The following is a 23,806-nucleotide window of genomic DNA, read 5'->3' on the forward strand; positions in this document are numbered from 1 at the left end:
ATACCGTTCTACAAAGAAGGGTGGGCCCAAAAGACTTACCATTATTGCAAATACTTGATTGCAGTTCTTGCCGCCAAGGATGGCATGGTGGTTAGCACTGTTGCTGGACAGAAGAAGATCCTGAGTTCATTTCTACCATCAGACCAGGGTCTGTCTTTCTTTCTTTGGAGTTTGCATGTTCTCACCGTGTTTGTGTGGGTTCTCCCCAGGTACTTCAGTTTCTTCCCACAGTCCAAAGACATGCAGTTAGTGGGGATAGGTTAATTGATCAATCTAAATTGCCCATAGGTGTGAATGTGAGTGCAAATGGTTGTCTCTCTCTGTGTGTTAGCCCTGCAACAGACTGGCGACCTGTCCAGGGTGTACCCTGCCTTTCGCCGTATGACAGCTGAGATAGGCTCCAGCGCCCCTCGTGACCCTGAAAAGGGATAAGTGGAAGCGGATGGATGGATCAGGTATGTTTGGGTAGAGATTTTTAAAAACTTATGTCTAATAATATGTGTAATATAAAAATCTGTACATACATAAGCATCACTGGCTGATGTAGATGAGAGGAGTTTTTATTATCTAACATTTTAAATCTATGGCTATCCGGTTATTTCATAAGTAAAATAAATAAATAAAACCAAAGTCAGCAAAACTGATGAAGTGTTTTATGACCACCTGTCAAATACAGTAAAACAAGACTAAATAAGATCATACAAAATTATTTAAATGTTGGTACCTGTAGTCTGTTTGCTGAAACACTGTGCTAAACCACTGATAGAAAAAAAAAAAAAAGTACTATGTATGTGTAATATTTTATAGTATTAATGCGTATTTCTAATGTTTGAAACCTAGCACCTTGAGGCGACTGTTGTTGTGTTTTGGTGCCATATAAATAAAATTTTATTGAAAAATTGAATTGAATTGTCTGAAACCATAGATAATATCAAAAATGTTTTTTTAATCATGCCAAATCTATAACCTCAGTCAAAATGCAAAGTACTGAGAGGAGGCAACACACTCTTTTACTGACATTCTACCCCAGCACTAACTAGACTCCAATGAATGTAAAGAACACCATGTCCCAGATACTTTTTATTGGGTAATAAGGACTGGGAACAATGAAAACATGAGAAAGTTTGGATTTTTTTTAACACCATCAGAAAAGGGAACATTGGACCTCCTATGCACACACCTGGTTTGAAGGTTTAAGAGTACAGAAAAGAAAAATACGTCTTATAGTAAACATTGGTCTCAACAATACCAATAATATTCCCATGAATTCATCTTTTTTTTTTTTTTTTTTTTTTTTTTTTTTTTAAAATCAGACATAAATTAGCAATGTGTGGATCAAAGTTAAATAACATTAACACCCAGCTCAGGTGATGCTTCCATCATTTGGATCCATATCATATACAATATCTATATCTGTACAAGCTGAAAAACTCAAGAAAATATATGTCTCAAAACATATTAATGTAGGGCAAGTGTACAGAGCTTTAAGGAGGACATCACACTAAAAGAGAGATATGGTACCTGGAAAAAACTGTGTGCAGATCTTTTTTTCAAGTGGCATATAAACCGTCACTCTATGAATTAAGTGGAAAATTAAATTATGTAAAGCAGTGTTTTAATGCTTCACTCTACAAAGGATGTTTAGCCAGCTGAAAATATATTGCCTGTTGAAAGCACACTCCTGCTGCTGGATGAGTCGTCACATTGACGATGGTGTCTTCTTCAACTTTTTACGATGAGAGCTAAGAGGGTTTTCACATATCCTTAGGTAATGAAATGAGCTCTATCTATGGAACAGCACATAAACCCTGGGTCCTGGTAAAGATTAGAAATTTAACAAAGTGGGAGATGAAGATTTGAATATTTAATGTGAGACCTGAGCCTCACTCCTGAAAGTCAATGGAGATCAAAATTTGTTTTAGTTTAAGACATTCGGATGAGATGAGGTTTTGGAGGTAAATGCTTCCACACAGCAGACTTTTTTTTCCCCTTCCAAAAGTAAGGAACCTTGAGTTAATACAGAAGACTGCTACATCGATATCTGAAATGTGACTAATAGGACTGCTGTGCATGTCCATGCCTGCTGTGCTGCTTGCTTGGAGCTCCAATGTTAATCATTCCAAGTAAAGAAAGAACATATTAAAAAAAAAAAAAACCCTGCAATATAAAAATACAGAATTCAGACAGCTCTGGTGGAAGAGGCAAGTGAAGGGTCAATTCTGGTCTGTCGAGTAATTTGACAGAGGGAAAAAGTGATAACTTGTGTATGATGTTGCCCTCAGGAGAAGAAACCTGCTAAGTGTTTTATGGAATGGAAGATTCGTGTTCAGTTTGTAAGTCACATAGGCAACAAAATGAACCGAGCCACAGAACTTGCAAATTTAGGATACATCAACACTGAAGTTTCAATTTTCTATTCCTGAGACATTTATAGCATATACAAGGCTTCCAGGACACATTGACACCACGTGGTCACCGGTGCTGATGTGCTTTAACTTGTTTGTAAAGACCGATTTATGCTTTCTCTGTCTGAGGTCCAGTGTTGGGTAATGTTACTTCTAAAAGTAACTTGTTATATTGCATAATTACAGCATTAACAACTGAAAACTAATTACCTTTAGAATATTTCTGCATTCAAAAAAATAAACCTTTCTATTTGAATTTAGTCTGGGTACACTAGTTATACATCTAGGAGTGTAATCTACTGTAACTCTGAATGTAGCTGATAGTGGCAGCTTGTGCTCTACCACATAACCAGAAACACACCTCATTTCCCTCAGAGTGATGGGTTATTGCAGGTGCTTCTTCAAAATGTGAACAGTAGTTCTCTAATGCCTCTGTGGTGTACTGGTTAACACCTTCACTTTACATGGAAGAGGAGCTACAAACACAGCCAGGGGGTCACAAGCTACTCCTAGTGCTGGTCCTCAGCTCGGATAAATCGGGTGTAAAATGTACTGCTTTGGGAATGGATAAGGGGCAGCTGAAAGTACCCAACTCTAATATGTGACTTTGCACTTTACAACACGATACACCCAACACTGCTGAAGGACTGATGTAGGGTTATATCTGTAGGCCATTTAAAAGATGGATGAGCAAACATGAGGGGGCAAAGGCTGCGGGTCCATATGTACTCCTGGTCCTGTAACAGTGTATGGGAAAATACCTAGGTGAGGGCCGAGGGTCAAACACTTTCCTGATGAGTTTATGTTTTCAGTCACTCATTTTGGGTCATATTTAGTCCTAAATTTGAGAAAGCAGGATTATCTGAGATATGCTCATTGATTAACAACAAGTTGGCAGCCAATAAGTATGTGATTTGTCCGATCCACACCGCACACCCAGCTTTAAAACACCAAGATGAAGATGGCCAAAAAGCCTCATCTCGAGGCTTCAAAACGGGTGGCATGACTGACCGTGTCAATTTTTTTATACAGGCTATGCTTGAACCAAAAATACCATAACTGATAGTTCTACTTTGTCCTCCCGACAGCAACAAAGAAAGGAGCCTGGTTCATTGTCTTTACTGGATGACATAAAGAAGTCCAGAAACTTAAACTGTAGACGCCCGCATAAACAAGGAAAGCGGCCCAAACATCCAATGAAAGACATCAAAAATGAAATACTCGTAAATCACAAACGAACTGAATTGTCCTCAGAATTAGAGTTCATGCTGTCTGCACCGTGAAAAAACAAACACACTGTTGCTGTAAGTTCTGGATTTCCACAAAACTGTGAGCATGTTTGAGTACATTAAATGAGAGTATAACACGCCTAAAACGCAAACTCCCATAAAATCCTCCATTTGGTAGTTTTGCGTTCACACCTCCACCAGAATTGTCCTTTCCTCATGAAATCTCAGCCTGCACCAGCTTTAACAACACTTTTGAGCCAAACGGGCAGCAGAAACTGTTACCCAGGCCCGGACAGATGTGGTGTTGAGGCAACCTTTGGATCATGGGGCCTCCGTTTGCTTCCAAATGAACTCTGGTGGCAGCCTGTGCTGTGAAAGCAAACTGATTTCTACCAAGCCTATCTACTGAGCATCAATGCTAAAGAAAGCTGCAAGTCTAAACCCTTTGATATAACATGTTGTGCTTGTGTCCTAATCCATGTGAATCTGTATGCTTGATTAGAAAGTGGGTGTAACAAACCAGCTACACTGGAAATATACTCATCTTTCTCTCCATTGTGGGTACTGACATTCAGGATGCAGGATGACATTCAACAAAATAAAAAAACCAGAAGCCCATTCCAGCAGACCAGAACTAAACGGCAACAATGAATCATATTGTTCCACTCATATCGGACAAAATGAACTGAACTACAAGCATGAAAGTGACCTTTTTTGAGAAATCAGGAAACTGGAAAAACCACCATCACTGTAGCTGTTGTAAAAGCCTTGAGTTTTATGCATTCTCCAAGAACTGAATTTATTTTAATGATAGCAAATTATTCCTCCTTTTTCACTGGAGCTCCTGGGAACCCCATAGGAGCCCTCAGGAGGTCCCCGATTCCACTTCTAGTAAGCCAACTCAGGCAGAGGCCACGTCCTGGGAGTCCTCCTTATTAGGCTGATAAATATCAGACAGCAAAGTGGCCGGAGTCCTTAGTTGCGGTTTGCTGTCGCTCTCAGTAGTATGTGCACCAGTTACTATAATCGCTGGGCATCAGTCCACCGGTGATAAGCAGAATTAGGTCTACAAACCACCAGATTCCCAGGCCTCCCAGAGTGAGCAGCTTCCCAACCGCAGTCCCTGTGTGGCCCAGGCAGAAACGATCAACCCCGAAACAGCCCAAGAAGAAGGAATACAGCAGTGTGGTGATGAAGTAGTGTCCAGTGTATCTGTAAAACACATGGCAAGAATTTAGATGAGTTGCAAAATGTATTTCATTTACACACCTGGACCTCAGCCAGGTTCCAAAGTTGGAAAGAGTTTAAATCGGCATCAGTTCACTTTATTTCAGATTGCAGCAAGTTACTGACATTTCACAGAGTCTGGTTACGACAATCTCATCCTTTGTGGATGCCCCATATGGCTCAAGAAGGTAATAAACAAACACAAACAGATATATATTTTAATCATAATGATTAAACAAGCCACAAGATTAAAAAGAAAAGGTGTAGACAACCTGCAGTTGTGATCTACAAGGAGCGGACAGAATAAAAGAAACACCTGCTCTGTATTGTATAATTGGCGGACGGAGGCACGGGGGAAACTGAGCATTTGAGCCTGGTTTATCTGAAGCCTGGGAGGCAGCACAGTCTTTGTACAGGTGCTGCTTTGATTGTGCCCGTTCACTGCAAATGTCTGATGTCTATGCAGTTACTATAGAGATTAGCCTGATGTGCTCATGAATGCTGTGTGTGGTGTGAAGTTATGAGGGCAAAAAGAAGTTGTGATCCTATGGCTAAACATTGCCATCTAGTGGTGAGCCTACGCTTTGTCACTGTGGAAAAGGTCTTTAAAGCACAAATGCGTTCCTCTATAAAAGATCCATGAGAGCAACTTGATTTTGAATTGATAAAATTCTTCCTGTGGAGAAAATTACTGAAGAGGCAAGGTGGATCATATTCATTTTGAAAATAATGTATACATCAAGAAGTGACCATATCTGGGTGAGATTGTGGAGTTCTGACTAATAAGGTAATGAATATGTGCAGGATCCACAAACTACATAACATACAGAGACGTACAGCTGCTAATAGACTAGTACACCAATTTCACTGACCAAAACCACAGCACAAACATCTACCACAGAGCAGACCATGTTATTTGTCAGACAACACTACCACAACAACCAGCTGGTCTGTGCAAAGTCAGGCAGAGTGCACATGAGGAAATAAATAACTACACATATGTATCGATACATATTTGTAGTATCGGTCAGGCTCTGAAGCAAGGTTATTATCGTTAACGAAAACTAACGAAATAACGAAAACTAGAAGTGAAAAAACATTTTCGTTAACGGAAATAAAAATAAAAACAAAAACAAAAAAAGTAAAACTAACTAAAACTGTAATGAGTGTTCACAAAACTAACTCAAATTAACTGAATTTATAGCAAAAATGTGTTTAGTTTTCGTAGATGTGTGTGTGTCATACAATAGTCAAGGGTGAAAATGAAGTTTAGTTTCCAGATTTTTTTCTTGCTGTGTCTCATTATGCCAGCAGGTGGCAAGTACGTTAGTCGAGTCGTCTGTGTTGCTGCTCCGTCCACGCGCAGAATCATGTCAGGAAAAGTCGGGAGAAAGCGCCAGAATCCAATTTGGGATTACTTTGAATATGACTGTGTTTTGGATAAAGCAAGTGTCTTGTAGTGGAAAGAGACAAATTATAAGGGACATTTCTAAAGGGAAAAAAAATCCCACAAACCTTAAAGTGCACTTGAAAAGTTCACACAAGAAGGCTAACCTAGCTTACCTTGAGAAGGGAGCACACTCAACCCTCATCCCCAGAAAACAGAAGCTAACCCCAGGCAAGGCAGCGTGATGCATCCCGAGACAACAGGACGGGGATATCTACATAACTGTGTGAGTCAATTGCCTTCAAAAAGTTTATCAATTCACTTGAACCAAAATTACGAACACCCGGTGCTGCAAGAGTTAATAGTCTCATTGGGGCCAAGATATAAATTTTATAGTTGCCTGGTATCAATGGTTGTTCATCTGCACTAATTTATTTATTTATTTAAAGAACCCATAGGTGGGAATGTGAGTTGTCTGTCTCTGCGTGTTAGCCCTGCGACAGACAGGCGACCTGTGCAGGGTGCAGGGTATGGTAGCTGGAATAGCAACATACCCAAGGATAAGCAGGGCCCTATTTCAGGAAGCCGGTTTAGTGCAAACTCTGAGTAAGTATACCCTGAGTTAACGAAAACTCTGGGTTTTCGGTTTCACAAAGCGAGTTTAGATTAATTCTGAGTGAGTTACTATGACGACACACTCCGTGAAGCTAACCTGCCCCCTAGCAGGTTTACTTCAACTAACCCCGACCTTCTCCGCCTCTTTGTCAGAAACCTGACTGTAGGAAGTGTCAGACATGGCGTGCCTCTTCCTTGAAGAGCCAGTAGATGTTGAAGCCCAAATTCTCCGCAGAGCTCTCCGCCGGGAGAGAGTGATTAGAGCGCGTTTGGACATTTGATCATTTCCTGATGATTTCCTGTGTGAACGTTACCGTTTTTCAGCACAATCTATAATTTATTTGAATAAAATCCTCAGGCCTAATATTGCTCATGTGACACATCGCGGACATTCTCTCAGTTTTGTACATATTATTTGTATTGCACTTCGGTTTTTTGCAAACGGGAGCTTTCTGTATAATATTGGTGACGCTGAGCACGTTTCCAAGGCTACCGTCTGTCGGGCAGTCAAGAATGTTACAGTTGCACTGAAACGTCTCCTGTACTCGTTTGTGGTGTTCCCCGGTCATAGACCCACAAGATTTATCAAAGAGGGATGCCACAAAATTGCAGGTAGCAGGATGAACAAAACTTAATACATGATGTGGTGATACTTGAACTACTACTTAAATTTTACATTTATTCTCACGGTTCCCAGGCGTGATTGGCTGTATAGATGGCACTCACATTCCAATCATTGCTCCTTCAGTAAATGAAGGAGACTATGTGAACAGGAAGTCTTTCCACAGCATCAATGTACAGGTACATAGTTCCCTGTAGCATTTCAAACTAACAAATTATTTCATGGATGCTAATTTGTGTTCTCTGCACTGTGAAGATCATATGTGATGCTGCCAACATTATCACAAATGTGGAAGCCAACTGCTCAGCCTCTGTGAGTGGTGGTGGTGGAGGACCCTCACCTGTTTTTCGGGCCTCTGCTTTTTTTCTGTTGGCTATAACGGGTCACATTTGAGCATACAGAGTAAGCAAATATGTACTTGTAATGTGCTCAGATAATTCCAATTAGTGCTTACAGAAAGAAAATTAATGTAGCCTCTAACTGCAATTGATTTACATCGGACAAACAGACCAAGCACTATGGCTCATAATACAATTACACCTTACCTGTTTGGACTATATTTTTATATTTCATTTTTACTTGCTGCCAGGAACGTTTGGGGCCTGTTGGGTTGCACCCGCGCTCACATCACATCACAAAATAAAATGTATAAAATAAAAAATAAAATAAAAAGTAATAAAATAACGTGTTAAATGGGTGGAAATCCCTAGATCAATGTTTAAATTAACACTCACGCATTGACTCTGTCGGCTATGTTTTGCCATGCATGCTCCCTTTCTTTTGCAGCTGAGGCTGCTTTACTTTTTTTCCGCGGAATTTGCATGTTATCGGCATATGCTGCCATCAGAACTTCGGCCTCAAGCGCTGTAAAATACATTGACCGCGCCTTCTTTCCCTCCGTCTCCATGGTGACTCGCTTAATCTGTGCTCCACTAATCAGGGCTTTATGTATCCTCGTGCGCGCGCTTAATTTGGGGTTAAAGCAACTCCGCGTTGATTGAACTAATTGTTATCAGCCTTTCTGAAACCGAATATTCCGAGTTGGACAGTTCGGGGTTACTCAACCCCGAGTATCGTTTTTCACTCTGAGTTTTCTAAACCGGCTTCCTGAAATAGGGCCCAGAAGAGCATGACTGATATGATGAAACTGGGATTTTGTTACACTTAATTATTGCAAACACAATTAAAACTATAACTGAAACTAATCAAAACTAAACTGAAACTAAGGATTTTCAAAAAAATAAAAACTAAATTAAACTAGCAAACAATTGGTAAAAACTAATTAAAACTGATATAAAATTGAAAATCTGAAGTCAAAACTAAATAAAAATAAAAACTAATGAAAATTGCAAAACTATTAAAACCCTGCTCTGAAGTCTATGGCTATCGACTCAATTTTGGAGTCAGCCTCAAGTGGCCATTAGAAGAAAATGCCCTTTTTGGTAGGGGTGCAACGATACACAAAATTCACGGTTCGGTTCGGTTCGATACTTTGGTGTCACGGTTCGATATTTTTTCGATACAAAAAAAATGTTCATGCATTTTTTATTTGTCATTTATTAAAATTATAAATATATATTTTAACTCAAAAGTACAGTTTTTAAATTTAACCCTAACCCTTGTGCGTGTTTTTTATTTTGACAGCGAATGCGCACCTGCGGACCACTTATGTGCAGCCCTGGTTATTTAGCTCATCATATTGCAGCCACAGAAATTCTTTTGTCCATGAAACCATAAAGCTGCACTTTCTTTTTGCCTTATAGTCTGATTTGTCATAACTTCTCCGTTTTGTGGTAAGCTTTTCTTTGGCTGTCACTTCTTCACCCTGACCTGTCTTATTTGGCTCAGCAGAACTGAAATGCTTTTACACATGCACTCACATAAGCTCAGCGATTCTCTGCGCGATCAACCTCTCACATGTTTAAGCTTGCTGCGGGAGATTTCACTTGTCATGTTTGCATAGTAAGCTAACGATTAATAAGACGATGTCAGAGGAATTGGTGCACAAATTATCATCACTCACAGATCAGTGCTGTCGCTCTCTATACACAGTTCGCACGATTGCAAAGTGAAAGCAAAAAAACAAGCGCAAATTCAAACGCGACTTCAATATGTCACATATTGACAGTGGCTCACCGATGCCAATGACATAATTACCCAGCTACATTTCTGAAAGAATGCAAAAGCATTGACATATATTTTTCCTACAATCGCCCGATGGGCAGGGAAGAGATAGATTTTGGTAGCCCGACTGAAAAAATCGCTAGCTCCGGGACGTCGGGCTAGCGATATTGCGAGCCCTGTATCTGATTGAGGAATCACTCATCTTTGGAAAAGAGAGTTTATTACAGAGAAATGGCTCTTTCCAAAATAAAAGCTATACTATCCGCTTCTTCTGGGCTATATTCTCAGCAGCATAAGGAGAATCATGTGCTAACAGCTGTCTAAATGACTCGGCTAAAGTTAGTAGCATGCTTGTTGTATTTGTCTTTGCACTAGGATGATGTCGGCGTAAATGTGCAGTCATATTCGTTGTGTTCCCACTAGTGCTTTCAGGTTAATCTTGTTGAAATGACCTTAATGCCACAACACGGCAAATCTCCGTTAACGAGCTACCGCCGATCGCTCCGTGCATGGGGCTAGACGGCCAACACGTTAACGAGCTAACTGCGCTAACACACTAGTTCACACCAATGTAATTGAGCATTGCATGGCACATCCAACATACTGTTTTACTTTAGTCCATGACTCGCTTACCTTCAGGGTCATACGTCACATGAAAACCAAAATAATTCCAAACGCCAGATCTGAATGAGGTTCAATTTGCCTGTTACAAGGAGAGCTTAACTTCTGTCTCGCTAGCTTGCCCTGCGCTCTTCCTTCTGACTATGCTGTCTGTGTTGAGCGCTCAGTGAATCTGCATTCGACTACTCCGCCTAGGCTGCACTGTCGAGCCTAGGCGGAGTAGTCGAATGCAGATTCACTGAGCGCTCAACACAGACAGCATCGTCAGAAGGAAAATTGATAAAATAAATTACAAATGTTGTATTGTTCGATACATATGCGTACCGAACCGAAAGCACTGTATCGAACGGTTCAATATCGATACGAATATCGTTGCACCCCTACTTTTTGGTCCTTGTGTACTGGCTTCATTTTTCAGGTCCATAGGTTACTGCTTGGTTTCAGCGGCCGCAAGATGATGACAAATACACACCAATAAATAAATACATATATGCATACATACATTTTTAAAAAGTTCATTAATAGCCCGAGAAACACAACAAAGGTCTCAAGACACCGTTTAATTCTGTGTAAACAACTGTTATTCCAGGCACAGAGTGAGTCATCCTCTAGTGGAAGGTCAGGGGTTTGAGTCACGGCTTGAATTCCAGTCTGAATGTCAATATATTCTTGGACAGGATACTGAACTCCAAATTGCCCTGATGTATGGTGTGTGATGTTCTGTAGGAACGTCTTTGTGAATGTAGCCTGTAGTGTAAGACTGCGCAATTCAATTTCTAGAACAATAATTTTAAATTAGTCAGAATGTTATCTAAAACAAATGTTGAATTTCAAAGCTTCACAGCTAGAAGATCTCTAAAGGGGCAAAGAACGATATAAATATATGCTTTTCATGCCACACTATCAAGATATTGGCGCTAAGGGTCAGGTTGTTCACTGAGAGATAACTTAGAGCTGTAGATAATAAATATTACATTACACCTTCAAAATACGATTTTGGTTAGAGCTGTAACCAACTGTTATTTATCAACTGTGAATCTGTCATTTATTTTTAGATGCCGCAAGTTTAATCAGGATCATAAATAACCCAAAGAGTTCATAATGTGAAAAAGAAAAACATTCTCTTATGGGAGGCTGAATGAAATGGCTGTGGTAGTTTCTGAAAAAAATCTGACTTCGAATTAGGTGCCAATTCACTTCCTGTCAGTCAGATGATTAATTAGATGTTTCATCTCTGATTTGGACATATGAAGGTGTGTGAATAGCATGTTAATCATTCCTTAGAGTCTGACAGGAAGAGATCATGCCTGATCAGTGGCTTGAAGTCTAATTTATTTGCGGCTCCAGTCCTGGCTTCAACACCACCGCACAGCTGCTAAGAAATCGTAATCTTCTGATAATGTTAATCCTAGCTAGGTACTGAGGTCATGCCATTGTGTGTCAATTTCCTTCTGTCTGTCAGAAACTAAAGGCCAGCCAGACCTTATCATCCAGATAGCAGAAATGAAGTCAATTGATTTTTTGCAACGCTACAACCTTTCAGGTGCTGCAAACACCTTCAAGTCTTACATTTTCAAATGGAGCCTCTTAGTCATACAAAAACATCAGTCTAGCACAACCATCATCCCTTGCTCTGGCTTCTCTCATAGCCCCTTTCCATTAGTACTTAGATTGGCTGAACTTGTTTTCCATTTCAATAGAGTACCACCTAATGTGCGCAGGGTCGTTATAGCAACACGGGCGAATATCCCATTATACCGTGTATGAGTTTTTGTCAGATTCTGGGACGACGGTGTTGTTTTTTGTGCAGCCAATTCGCTCGTTGCCGGGTTTCAAAAAGGGCGGGTTTTTTTTTTTTTGGTGTCCCGTTTGGATCTTTAGCCATCAGAATTGTTGTCTTAAGGCCAAGAAAGATGCCAAGTGGATTTCTTTTACCAAGTGGATCATCATGGCCTTGCCATATTGGTCCATTTGATTGACCTTTATTATAATTATGAATTTATTTTATTTTCGGTTGCTACAAACGGGACAGACATGACTGGGAGGATAGGACCGGGAGAAAGAATGAAAGAAAGAGAGGGAGAGAAAGAAAACCAAAGGGGAGAAGAGACGGTGAGAAAGGGGGGAAGAAAGAAAGAAAAACAAACAAAACACCTGGATCACCTGTATGGAGAAAAAAAAAACAGAAGAGAAAGCAAACAACAAAAAGAGCAACAAAGTAAAAAACAGCACCATCACAATAAACTAGCTAGCAGTAGATAACAGTAGATACTAAATATTAAACGATATTGTGCAGCACGCAAGATAGACAGCGCACAATGTGCTTTGAGGCAGCAGCCAAGAAAGGTGTAGTCTGCGTCTGTGAACACCCGTGTGTACACCTGTGTGCACACCTGTGTGGATCAGCATGCTTGTATTCCAAAGGTTTCTCCATGTAACGATCTGCTAGGGAGTGTGGGGAGCCATAGCCCCGTCCACCAGGGTATGAAGTAGGTATGGAGGAGATCCAGGCCCCAGATATCCAGAGGCCCCAGAGTACAAGGACCCGAGGAGGACCACCAAAAGGGGGGGAACCGTGCCACCCTCCTGGGAAGAGCTGAGTAGAGCCCCAAACGAGAGGTCACCCAGCAGCTACAGAGCAGAGGCCAGAGGGGGTTGCAGTGGCGTGCCTGCGGGCTCTGCCGGCAGCCAGCTGTGCCAGAGAGGACCGAGCTTCAGGCCCAGAGGCCAGAGGCCTGAGGGCATCACACCCCCCGGAAGGGGCCCAGCCGGGCCACAGGCGCCAGGCCCCGCCAATCGGCCACCAGAAGTGAGCCGGTACATACATGAGCGCCCAGCCCCAGACGACAAAAAGGGCAGTTTTGATTTTTGTGAGGGAGACACTCTCATGACTCGGGTGATGCCACTGACTAGTCAATCTTTGGTATACAGTAAGTTGACATTTTTGGATCCCTTGGAGTCCCAGCAGAGTTCAAATCAAATCAAAATTTATTCATATAGCACATTTAAAAACAACAATGTCAGTCAAAGTGCTTCACAAATTAAGAGCAAGTAAAGTAATTTACCAACAGTGAGACAACAGCAACACAAGACAAACATAGAAAAAAAAAAAAAAGTACTGCAAAAATATGTTACTTTTCTGAAAAGTAATGCAGTACATTACTTATTAATTACTCACTAAAGAAAACAATTTATTACACTACTCATTACATTACTTTCATGATACTCTGAAACATGACCTCCAATGCATTGGGACTAGAACCATCTGAGAAGCCTCACTGTGATCGCCACTGTATAAAGATATACGTGTAGAAGTGGAGGCTACAATGATATAAGCCTGACTGCTCATCACTGTCTGTGGGAGATCAGCTGGTACGGGGTCAAGAACCAAAGTTGTGTTAGCAGCATAATGATGTCATTTCTGTCCTGGATGCAGTTTGCACTTTACCACAGGGCTGTTGTCCATTAAGGCAATAAAATAAAAGTAATGAATAAGAGTAAAAAGTTCAGTAAAGCAAGTAATAAATGTCCTTATCACAACTCATCAAAAGTTTGAGCATTTATTGTAGGAAAAGCGCACAGGAACAAACACGATTTTGATGTTTGTTCAGGTTTTTTTTGTCCCCGCCTGTGATGGCTGCCCTTATAGCCACACAGTGGTAATATCCACCATGTTAGTGTAGAGGCTTATACATAACATTGCATTCACATTTGTCTGTCTTTAAATATAGGAATTAATTTACAGGACAATAAATAACTGGTTTTGGTTTTGAATTAATTCACATATCCACATAACACTGCATTCTTAAATAAGTGCGCACATTTTAGTTTACACTGTTATGTATGATTAATCTTTTGTTTTCTGAGTTACCTTAGTTGAAGCTGTTCCAGTCCCTTAATTAAGGAGCCAAGAGGTGGAAAAGGGGCGGAGCGAGCTTCAAAGGAAGACTGCAAATTGGTTCATGCCATAACTCGGGATCATGGGGAGGAATTGGAGTTCATTATGTTAGGTTTAGTTAGGTTTTGTGTGTTTTACCCCTTCTCGTGTTTTTTGTGGGCTGATCAGCCACTATTTAAGTTTCCCCTTTGTCACGTTGAGTTAGGTCAGTTTGTTTGAGTTAGCAGTAGTGTTGTCAACTTTAAGTAGAGTTCTGTTATTTTGACCTATTTTATGGGCCCAAGATTTTGATTCTTTTTGCACGAGTTAACCAATTATGTTTTTTGGGTTAAATAAAAAAAATCTTTTTTTTGGACTTTAACCTGTGCCTAAGTTTCCTTCACTGCGCAGTCCAGATAGATACCTATAACACTAGTTCACCTTTGGTTCTAAGATGTTACCCAACCATTTGCTACTAGCTAGGACTGCAGCTCCACAGATTGCACAGTCCTTCTTGCTCAGTGTTATAGAAGGAAAGTTTGGTTCTGCATACACTGACTAGTATGTAGTTTGTATCAGCGTAAACTAGCACAACTACCCACAGAGGATAGGCTAACCATGTTCTGTACAGGAGTGTGGATGTTAGCCAGTAAGGAAAGAAGCCTGCTGCTGTAGAGCTGCCAGCATCATCTACACTCAGCAAACCAATGTAGAACGCTTTCACAGTAAGAGGTAGCACACATTTCAGTGGTATTTCAAATAAAACCGGGTTATTGAAAAATGAAATTAATGGTTTCAGTTTCAAATATGGAACGCCAGGACTGCCATAATGAATTAATTAAATACACCATTAAATAATTAATTAAATGTGGCAATAATTAATTAAAATTGGAATTAATTAATTAAATAAATAGTTATGATATATGTAATTAATTAATTATTGACACATTTAATTAATTATTTATGTATTTCACATTTTAATTAATTATTGACACATTTAATTAATTATTTAATGATATATTTATTTATTTCATTTTGGCAGTCCTGACGCCTGGCTCTCATCATGAAATAATTTTATCTGTCAGCCTCACCCATCAAACTCAGGGGGCGGGGTTAACGCTGATCGAGTCAAAACCATTGCTTTGGCCTGGTGGCCATTGTTTCTAGCACACAACAACCGGCATGTGGAAGCTAACAGAACTGAGCTTTGAAAAACCCTGTTTGTGTGTTACCAAATACCGTTTTAATATTTTTTTAGCCGAGAATGTAGCGGTTTAATCTTCATGTGTCTGGTCGGTTTGTCAAGATACAGCCTCTTTGCAAAAGTGTTTCGATGATTTCGGAGATGTCTGCCCAGTCTCACGGCAAAGCGTGGGATAGACCCGCTCGCCTCGCAAGCAATCCCACCGACAAAGCGCAGGCCCCGGTACACAGCTGTAGTAACCCCCGCTGACGACTTTTACTGAGGTTATATTTATCGGTGTTTTATTTCCTGATGTTCTTATGTGTCCTACGTGTTTCAGTCGCCAATTCTGAATTATAACTAACATTAAAAACATGTTTAAGGAGGAGAGAGAGCAAATAAATCTGTTTAACATCTGATCTTTGGGTTTTTGTTCAGTAATCAGCGTGACCTGTGTATAAACACATAAAAGAGATAACGTTGGTGTTTCCGTCATGTAGTAACTGCTGGCTTTAACTGTACAAAGGTTGTTCGACACTATGAAACACATACAGACTTCATGATGTTCGGCTAATATTTTTATTGTGAATATTAATCATGCTGACCTCGCTCTGTACACCACGCAGCGAGGTCAGCATATCCACGATATCCTCAGCTCCATGAGTTAACACAAAGTTTCCCAGCTGACTATCTAACTGCCAACTATTCCAGAGACGTGAAAATATACAGCATAAAGAAAAGTGTAAGAGACTCAGCAGCAGATTAGAATAACAGTTATACATTTAATAAATCACCAAATGAATCCAAGAAACGAGCAAACCTGTTCCGACAATTTGAATTTGTATTCCCTCAGCTGCAGACTCGCTGCTGTTTAAATGTTTGAAAAGGAAGATTAGATATAAAAAACGTCAAACATAGACTCAGTCTGCCTTCACATTTGATATGAGGCCAGCACGTATAGTGGCCTCAGCAGGCTATTACTGAAATACACGTGCTATATCATAAACTATGATATTAATAGGGAGGTCCTATTAACATGTTTAGTCTTAAAGGACACCTTCCTGCCTTTAGTCTCATTCATGAGCAGTATTAGTTTTCTTCTAACATCCAGAAGTCTGCACGATGTGTTTCATAGTTTGTAACAAGCCTTTGACAGGTAAACATAACATGACCGAAAAAGCAAAAAAAAAAAAAAAAAAAAAAGAGAGAGAGAGTGTGGAGATAAGAAGAGAAAATGCTCTCAATTATGGAGACAGGCAAATGGTTCATTTATGTTTGATGTGTGTTTATTCCTCCCTAAATATCGTCGCTGAAGTTCGCCATGCACGTCAGATTTTCCTGCGCATTTTTATACGTCTGCCAACAGAGAGAGAAAAAAAAAAAATCACATTCTAACAGACAGCTGGTGCTTAGAATACAGTTGAATAACTATTAAAAAACAGATGATATTTAGATGATAGTTCAGTCTAACACATGTGCCAGTGAACCATTAAACGTCTGTGAAACTATGCAGTTATGAAACGTAACTTTAACCTCAGCCAAACCGATTTGCTCAGTTGTAAATAAAACAGCGAAGTAAACGTGACCCGACAGACAGAACCTGAGTGAATGAAGTCCAGCGTTTAACCACTGAGAGCTAAAACTCAGCTGAGGTTTCAAAGCTGTGTGCCGGTGATTGGACATCAGCCGCTGATAAAGCTGGCTCGCCTATAAAGTGCTCTGTAAGGAAACAAGCTCCAGCAGCTCTGCGCTCGGGGAAAACACTATATTTACTTATCTTGTGCAGAAAAATGCGCTGACATTGCGTTATATCGAGCACCGGCTGCCCAGTTAAACTGTGACTATCACCAGGTAACTAGGCGTGTTTCTTGAATTAGCAGCAGGTGTTAAACAGCTGACAGATGAGGAGGAGGATGCATGCAGGTAAACTGAGGGTCTGTTAAGCTGATCGCTGGTTTCGTGAGAAAAATGTCAGCTCGTTCTTTATGTTACAGAAGCACAGAGACACAAGACCAGGCGGAAAGAGACGATCGTTCGGTGAAAATGAGAATCTGCGAATGCAACATGTGGAACACGGAGAGTGGAATATGTAAACAAACCGGTTAACGTACCCCCTCGGTGCACTCTGCATGCTAATTGTTAGCAGAGCTAGTGAAATCTCTGAAAACATCTGAGCACTTTTGCAAACATGTTCTATGTTGACAACCTGACCAGACATACGTTGCGACATTCGCGGCTAAAACACTGTTAAAAGTGTAGCTGGTGACAGAAAAACGGGGTATTTTAAAACTACACCACCACCATTGCTGCCTGTGATTTGATCTGCATTCTGGGATACCTGGCTGCCCCAAGTCTACACAAGCAATCGATTTTCTAGGATCGACCTGTTTTGACTTACTTTGCACGGCAACCAATCAAATGTTAGAGAAGCTGCATGGGCAGCGTTAACCCCACCCCCTGAGTTTGATGGGTGAGGCTGACAGATAAAATTATTTCATGATGAGAGCCAGGCGCCAGGACTGCCAAAATGAAATAAATAAATATATCATTAAATAATTAACTAAATGTGTCAATAATTAATTAAATGTGTCAATAATTAATTAAAATGTGAAATACATAAATAATTAATTAAATGTGTCAATAATTAATTAATTAAATGTGTCAATAATTAATTAATTAAATGTGTCAATAATTAATTAAAATGTGAAATACATAAATAATTAATTAAATGTGTCAATAATTAATTACATGTGTCATAACTATTTATTTAATTAATTAATTCCAATTTTAATTAATTATTGCCACATTTAATTAATTATTTAATGGTGTATTTAATTAATTCATTATGGCAGTCCTGGCGTTCCATATTCAAATGGCTCACAAGTGAATCACTGCAAAGATCATTTTAACCTCATCTGTTAGGTAAACAGTGAAAATTGAGCACACAGTGTTTTCTTGGTTATGTTAAGAGTGTTGTATTTTTTTTGTCCCACTTAGGTGCCAAGGAAATTAGTCAGCAGGAACATCTACGCTTTTGACACAGATTCTGTCTTAATCTGTCCGCTTGTTTATTTTCCACATAAACCTTTCACAATAAAGCTCAAGATCCTGTTGCAAAAAAAAAAAAAAAATGAATCATGTGAAAGAGTATGCAGAGTATTTAAGGATTAGAAGCAAAAAAGAGCCGCCAGGTGCTAAAAGATAAACCTTAGACTCAAACATTAGAACAGGCTTTTCCCCGCAGCATGCTGTGTAATAAATACTCACAAAGAAAACGGCAGCTGTTACAACTTATGTCTAAAAATGCATCGTTTCATGCATCGGTTAAAACACTTGACTCCAGGTACATGACGCCCAGCTGGAAACACTTCACGCAAGTCGAGCTGCCCGAGATTCACAGAATTTACAGAAAATGTTAAATTTTTGTGATTTATATCGTTATCGGGACGATAGATGTCTTATATTGGGATATGAGATTTTGGTCATATCGCACAGCCCTAGGTGTAAATATCAAAAACTATGACCATATGTGAGAACTCTACAGGAGAGTAAAACTAGAAAAAAAAAATTTACAGATAGGGGAAACTCAGGAACAGCCATTTATATATTTAAACACATGCTACCCATGTACGGACTACAAACTACTGCACAACACCCTGGCAATAATGTGCTGAAACTGGTCACAAACAAGGTGATGCAACGAAAACCTCCTCGTGACTGCTTTGGTCGCTACTAGATTTCCACTAAAACCCATAGTTTACATCAAAGACACTGACTTGTCAGGAGGGGCAAGTCAGGAAAGGCATCCAGCGTTAGGGCTGCTCGATTATGGCAAAAATGGTAATCACGATTATTTTCACTGAAATTGAGATCTCGATTATTTGACGATATTTATTTAACCCTTTAAGACCTACTATAGAACCAAGTCCACCAGAGCTTATATTATTTTTTTACATGTTGTAGTGCCATTTGTGGGAGCATTTCAAGTTGCTAAATAACTGTTATAGCCCATATTTTAATAATATGTATGCATTAAGTCCATAGTAACTACATTAATTGCAAAAAAGTGCAATAAATTACAAAAAAAATTGAAAATCGCGTTTGTTTTGTTTACATATATTTCTACTTGGAGAAATTTAAGAGGTTTATCCCTCAAAACTTTAAATACAAAAAAGTTGCAAAAAATAGTTTACAACAACAGGAAATTTATTTTGAGTGTCTTCATAGTTTTATCTTGGAGATACACCAATTTTTATATACTGCAGGAAAAACAAAAAAAACAATCCTATGATGCAAATTTGCAAAGAAAACAGCATGTGCATCAAAATAAACTATTTCCAGCAGTGCAATTCGAGCTCTAAGCATCCCAGCAACTATTCAGAAAAGTCAAACATGACCAGTGTAGGCTTTTAAGGCCTACAAGTAAAAAACTACATTTCCGCGAAAATGATGTCACTTCCGGTTTCGGCCAGGAAATGGCGGACATGCAACAGTTCGGGCTGACGACTTTTTCAATGTGGGAAGTGTTACGAACAGCTGATCGGATCGGCAAAGCGTGTTTCTGGAATATTACGTTTTTGTTCCTGCAAGCGCTTTTTATGCAATTTTTGCAAAGCTTTATGTGGAAGGAAACCGTGACCGAGGACAAGCTGATGGCATCAGATGTAAGTACAACTCCTCTGGTTTCATATGCAAAACAAATTATTGCGCTAGCTTACGTGGTTCAGGTTCTACAGGGATTTAAAAATAGTTACACAAAACGGAGCGTGCTGCTCTGACCGGATTTAAAGGGTTAACAATGACTTTAAAAAATAATATAAAATAGTGTGCAACACCACTGAAGTTTTTTTTTACCTCTCTTTTCAATCAACAGCAGTCACTCTCCTCTCCAAATAACTTCTGCTTAGCTTTCCGAGCTTCCTTCGGGTCCTCTTAATCAGCGGTCTCCAACCTTTTTTGCGCCATGGATGGTTTATGCCCGACAATATTTTCACGGACCGGCCTTTAAGGTGTCGCGGATAAATGAGGGAGGGGCTAATAATCGGCTCAGTCATTTTTAATGATCGTTGAAAGCCCAGATCGTAATCGTGATTAAAATTCGATTAATTGAGCAGCCCTATCCAGCGTACAAATCAAGCCAAACATGCAGATTAACAAGAATGACATTCATATACTGGATCGCCCTGGGTTAAAAATGACTCCTTGGCATGCTGCTGCCAAACAGGGTTCCAGTGCAATGTACTTCTGACTAGGGCTGGGTGATATGGCCTAAAATCCATATCACGGTATAATTTGAAGCATGTGCGGTAACGATATATATCGCGATATATTCTTTTCTTCTGTACAACGTATTTTACACACTATAAGGCACACTTAAAATCCTTTAATTTTCTCAAAAATCGACAGTGTGCCTTATGTATGAATTCTGGTTGTGCTTACTGACCTGAAACCAATTTTATGCAGCACACGGCGCGCAGCAATCTGTCAAAAAATGTTCTAGTACGACTTTGGTAAGCTAAACATGATATGCCATGTTCTGACTGAGAGATTTCTGAAAAAATTAAAACGCACAGCTCTGCTATTACTTCCAACATAAATGAAGAGAGAAAACTAAACAGCAGTGATGTTTGTAGAATTACTGAAGTTGGACTAGCTGGTGTATAATGATGTCCTACGTGATTGCTACCAAAACAGCTACATTAGCATAACATTAGCACAGTGAAGCTGAAGGATGAACGCTAACATTTTTCCATTTGATAAAAGTTAACGTAGGGTTTCTGGTGGTTAGGGACAAATGCAACTGCATGGCAGGATGCTATAAACGGACCAAACTTCAGTCAGGAGGACAACTGAGATAATCCATTTACAATACGAGGTTAGTCATTAACATACTGCAAGAACATGGGAATAGAGCAGCTGCGAGAGAATTTAGCATTAATGAATCAATGGTACGGAAGTGGAGGAAGCAAAGTTTTTGGCTTTCCCCATATTCCAAAAGTGCGTCGTCTCTTTGCTATTACTGTCGCCCGGCATAATTTGCAGATGATATTGTTTGCAGCCGCTCCAATGCTTTCGACCAAAACAGGCGCCGCTTGGTGACACCATCAACACGTGCTATCGCGGTAGAGCGGTATAGTCAAAATCTCTACCGCTGGCCAAATTTATATCGTTTCTACCGTATACCGTTTATACCGCCTACTTCTGACCTAACAACACCGTCAGACAAAACACCCAAACACAAGCTACAAATTCATAGAATCATCTCAACAGGACAAGGCTCAGCTGTACATCTGCATCTAAAGGATAAAGGTCACTCTTTCCAGAATGCCAATGTTTGCATTTTGGACAGAGAAGTAAGGTTTGAGAGAAGTAAAGGAGCCTCATATAGAAGCTATGAGCCACCTACAGTGCAGTCTTAAGATCCCTTTTCTGGCATTTTGACCCCACTCATAACTTGCTTCAGGCGACCTTAATAGCTCACATGATGGCGGGGTGTGGCAATGTCTCACAGAGGTTTGACTCATTGGACCTGGAGACAAAAATGACATCCTTTTAAATACTTTGGCTCATTTGACAACTCACATGCTCAACAGTAGGTCAATAGTAGTCAACAACCCTTCAGAGACATTCTCCAAAGGGGTGCAACCATACTAAGAGTTAAGTAGCTGGCCCACTCAGCTTGTTGTTTTAGATCTGAAGAAGCCTGTTGGATGAGAGGTGAAAACTCTTCATAAACCTGAAGTGCAGCGGCCTTCGTTTTTCAAGTTCTCAAGACTACCATGACCTGGATAACTAAAAACCTGGACAGACATTCTTTTCAACATACATACTGTAAATCAAAGCCCAAGTGATTCATGTGTTCTGGTGTAATGGAAATACTGAGCAAAGCAGCTGATTCATGTTTACATTCACTGAACAACAATCTGTTTGTTCTACATATTTTGGATGCATATGGAAACAGAGGCAATGTTTGAACATTTAAATATGATGCAGATCCACTCTAAAATGAACCCAGAGAACTTAAGATGGTTTTATATGAGGTAACAGCTGTTTATCCAGTGTGGCATCTCTTACTTGATGCAGGGTACATTCTCTCTGAGGAACTCTCTGGGTCCGGCACATTCTATATCATCGAGTGCAGTGCAGAAAACCCGTGTGTGGTTCACCTCTTTTTGGGTCTGGCCACCCCACTAGGTAGAGATAAAAGGCGCAAAGTCAGACATGTTCTCGATTACTCAACACTAACTAACAGTACAATGTCCTAAACACCAACAATACCTACCCCGATGCAACCAACATGTTCCATCTCCTGATAGGCAGTGTAGTTGCCCGCGTGATCCACAGGGTCTTGACAGTAGATGAAGTCCTCCGGTCTTCACCACACATTGAATTTAGAAAGAAAGCAAAAGACACAGAGGTATAGTTCAAAGAAACTACGGTGTGTAGTCAAGCCAAACTGAAATGTGTAAAGACAGCCCGAGTTTTGAAGATATTATATTGTAATCTATGAACAAATGTTTTTCTAACCAAAAATAAGTTTGGGGTGGGAAATGCGGTGCTTCCAGTTCAGTGTTACTGGTGCGTAAGTAGGTATGAATTGACATATTTATAAACGTAGTCCTGTGTCAGTTTAGAGTTAGCATTGCCCAATGCTAACATGCTAATAGCTACTTCCAGTTAACAGCATCTGAGTTACTTACAGATAACTGCAGAGGACAACGGGTGACGGAGGTTTGTACTCGAGATCCGTATAGTTTGCACTGTCGGGCGGTTCGCTGGAGGGGAGCAAAGTAGAAACCGGACCGGGAGAAGAAGCAGGAGTCTCCGTTGTCGTCGAATTTTGCGAGTGGATTCCTTCCAAACATTGTAACAATATGGCCGTTAATAGCAGCAGGAACTGTCCGCACATCAGAATATAGCTGACCGAAATCATTGTCAACTCCAAATACTACTAAGCTATTCCTCAAAGCTGTTCATGGTAACATTTGGCTAGCCACATTCAGCTAAAGATGTTTGTTTGGATCTCGATGGCCGTCTCGTGTGAATGGCGTCATCAATGAGCGTCGGAGATGAAAGTCGTTTCCGTTGAGCTACTTTTTTTTTAAAAATCAAATTGGCTTCGTGTATATCCTGATATCCTAATATCATAATATGATAATATTAAGAATGTCTTGATTGTACGATATAGCTTTAGGTAGTTTATGCACAAATGTTTCTATGTCACTATATATATATATATATATATATATATATATATATAAACATAATGACAGAGATACAATAGTGAGTTGTATCTGTAAAACACAGTGGAGGCTCTGTCGTGGTTTGGCTCTCTGTTTCGGCCTGTGGTGTAGGGGACCATGTCAAAATTGATGGAACACTGAAGGGATCCCAAACACACTGCAGATGCAGTAAAAACATACATGGATAGAGCAGGCTCATCATGACAGATCCAAGTCAGAATTTTCATTTGGTGTGCCTCCTCAACTCGTATCTATAAACAAGCTGCAGCTGTG

The 23,806-nt window shown here is 40.0% G+C and overlaps 1 protein-coding gene across 1 annotated transcript; it reads right to left on the minus strand.

Annotated features, from left to right (window-relative positions):
- Positions 1–885: 885 nt before the first annotated feature.
- Positions 886–23,330, minus strand: tm2d2 (TM2 domain containing 2). The gene is made up of 4 exons (XM_080894257.1): positions 22,991–23,330; positions 22,573–22,663; positions 22,365–22,480; positions 886–4,846 (listed from the first exon to the last, which is right to left on the minus strand). The coding sequence occupies exons 1-4, from the start codon at positions 23,221–23,223 to the stop codon at positions 4,633–4,635; spliced, it is 654 nt and encodes a 217-aa protein (XP_080750383.1). The 5' UTR covers positions 23,224–23,330; the 3' UTR covers positions 886–4,632.
- Between the last annotated feature and the right edge of the window lie 476 nt (positions 23,331–23,806).

Source organism: Rhamphochromis sp. 'chilingali', assembly GCF_963969265.1.
Source record: "Rhamphochromis sp. 'chilingali' genome assembly, chromosome: 10".
Classification (NCBI taxonomy): Eukaryota; Metazoa; Chordata; class Actinopteri; order Cichliformes; family Cichlidae; genus Rhamphochromis; species Rhamphochromis sp. 'chilingali'.

Coding starts and splice junctions, on each gene's coding strand:
- tm2d2 (XM_080894257.1), bottom strand. CDS start 23,223: ATGATTTCGGTCAGCTATATTCTGATGTGCGGACAGTTCCTGCTGCTA. Junction 22,481..22,572: donor AACATGTTGGTTGCATCGGG/GTAGGTATTGTT, acceptor ATCTCTACCTAG/TGGGGTGGCCAGACCCAAAA. Junction 4,847..22,364: donor GAGAATGTACCCTGCATCAA/GTAAGAGATGCC, acceptor TGTGTTTTACAG/ATACACTGGACACTACTTCA.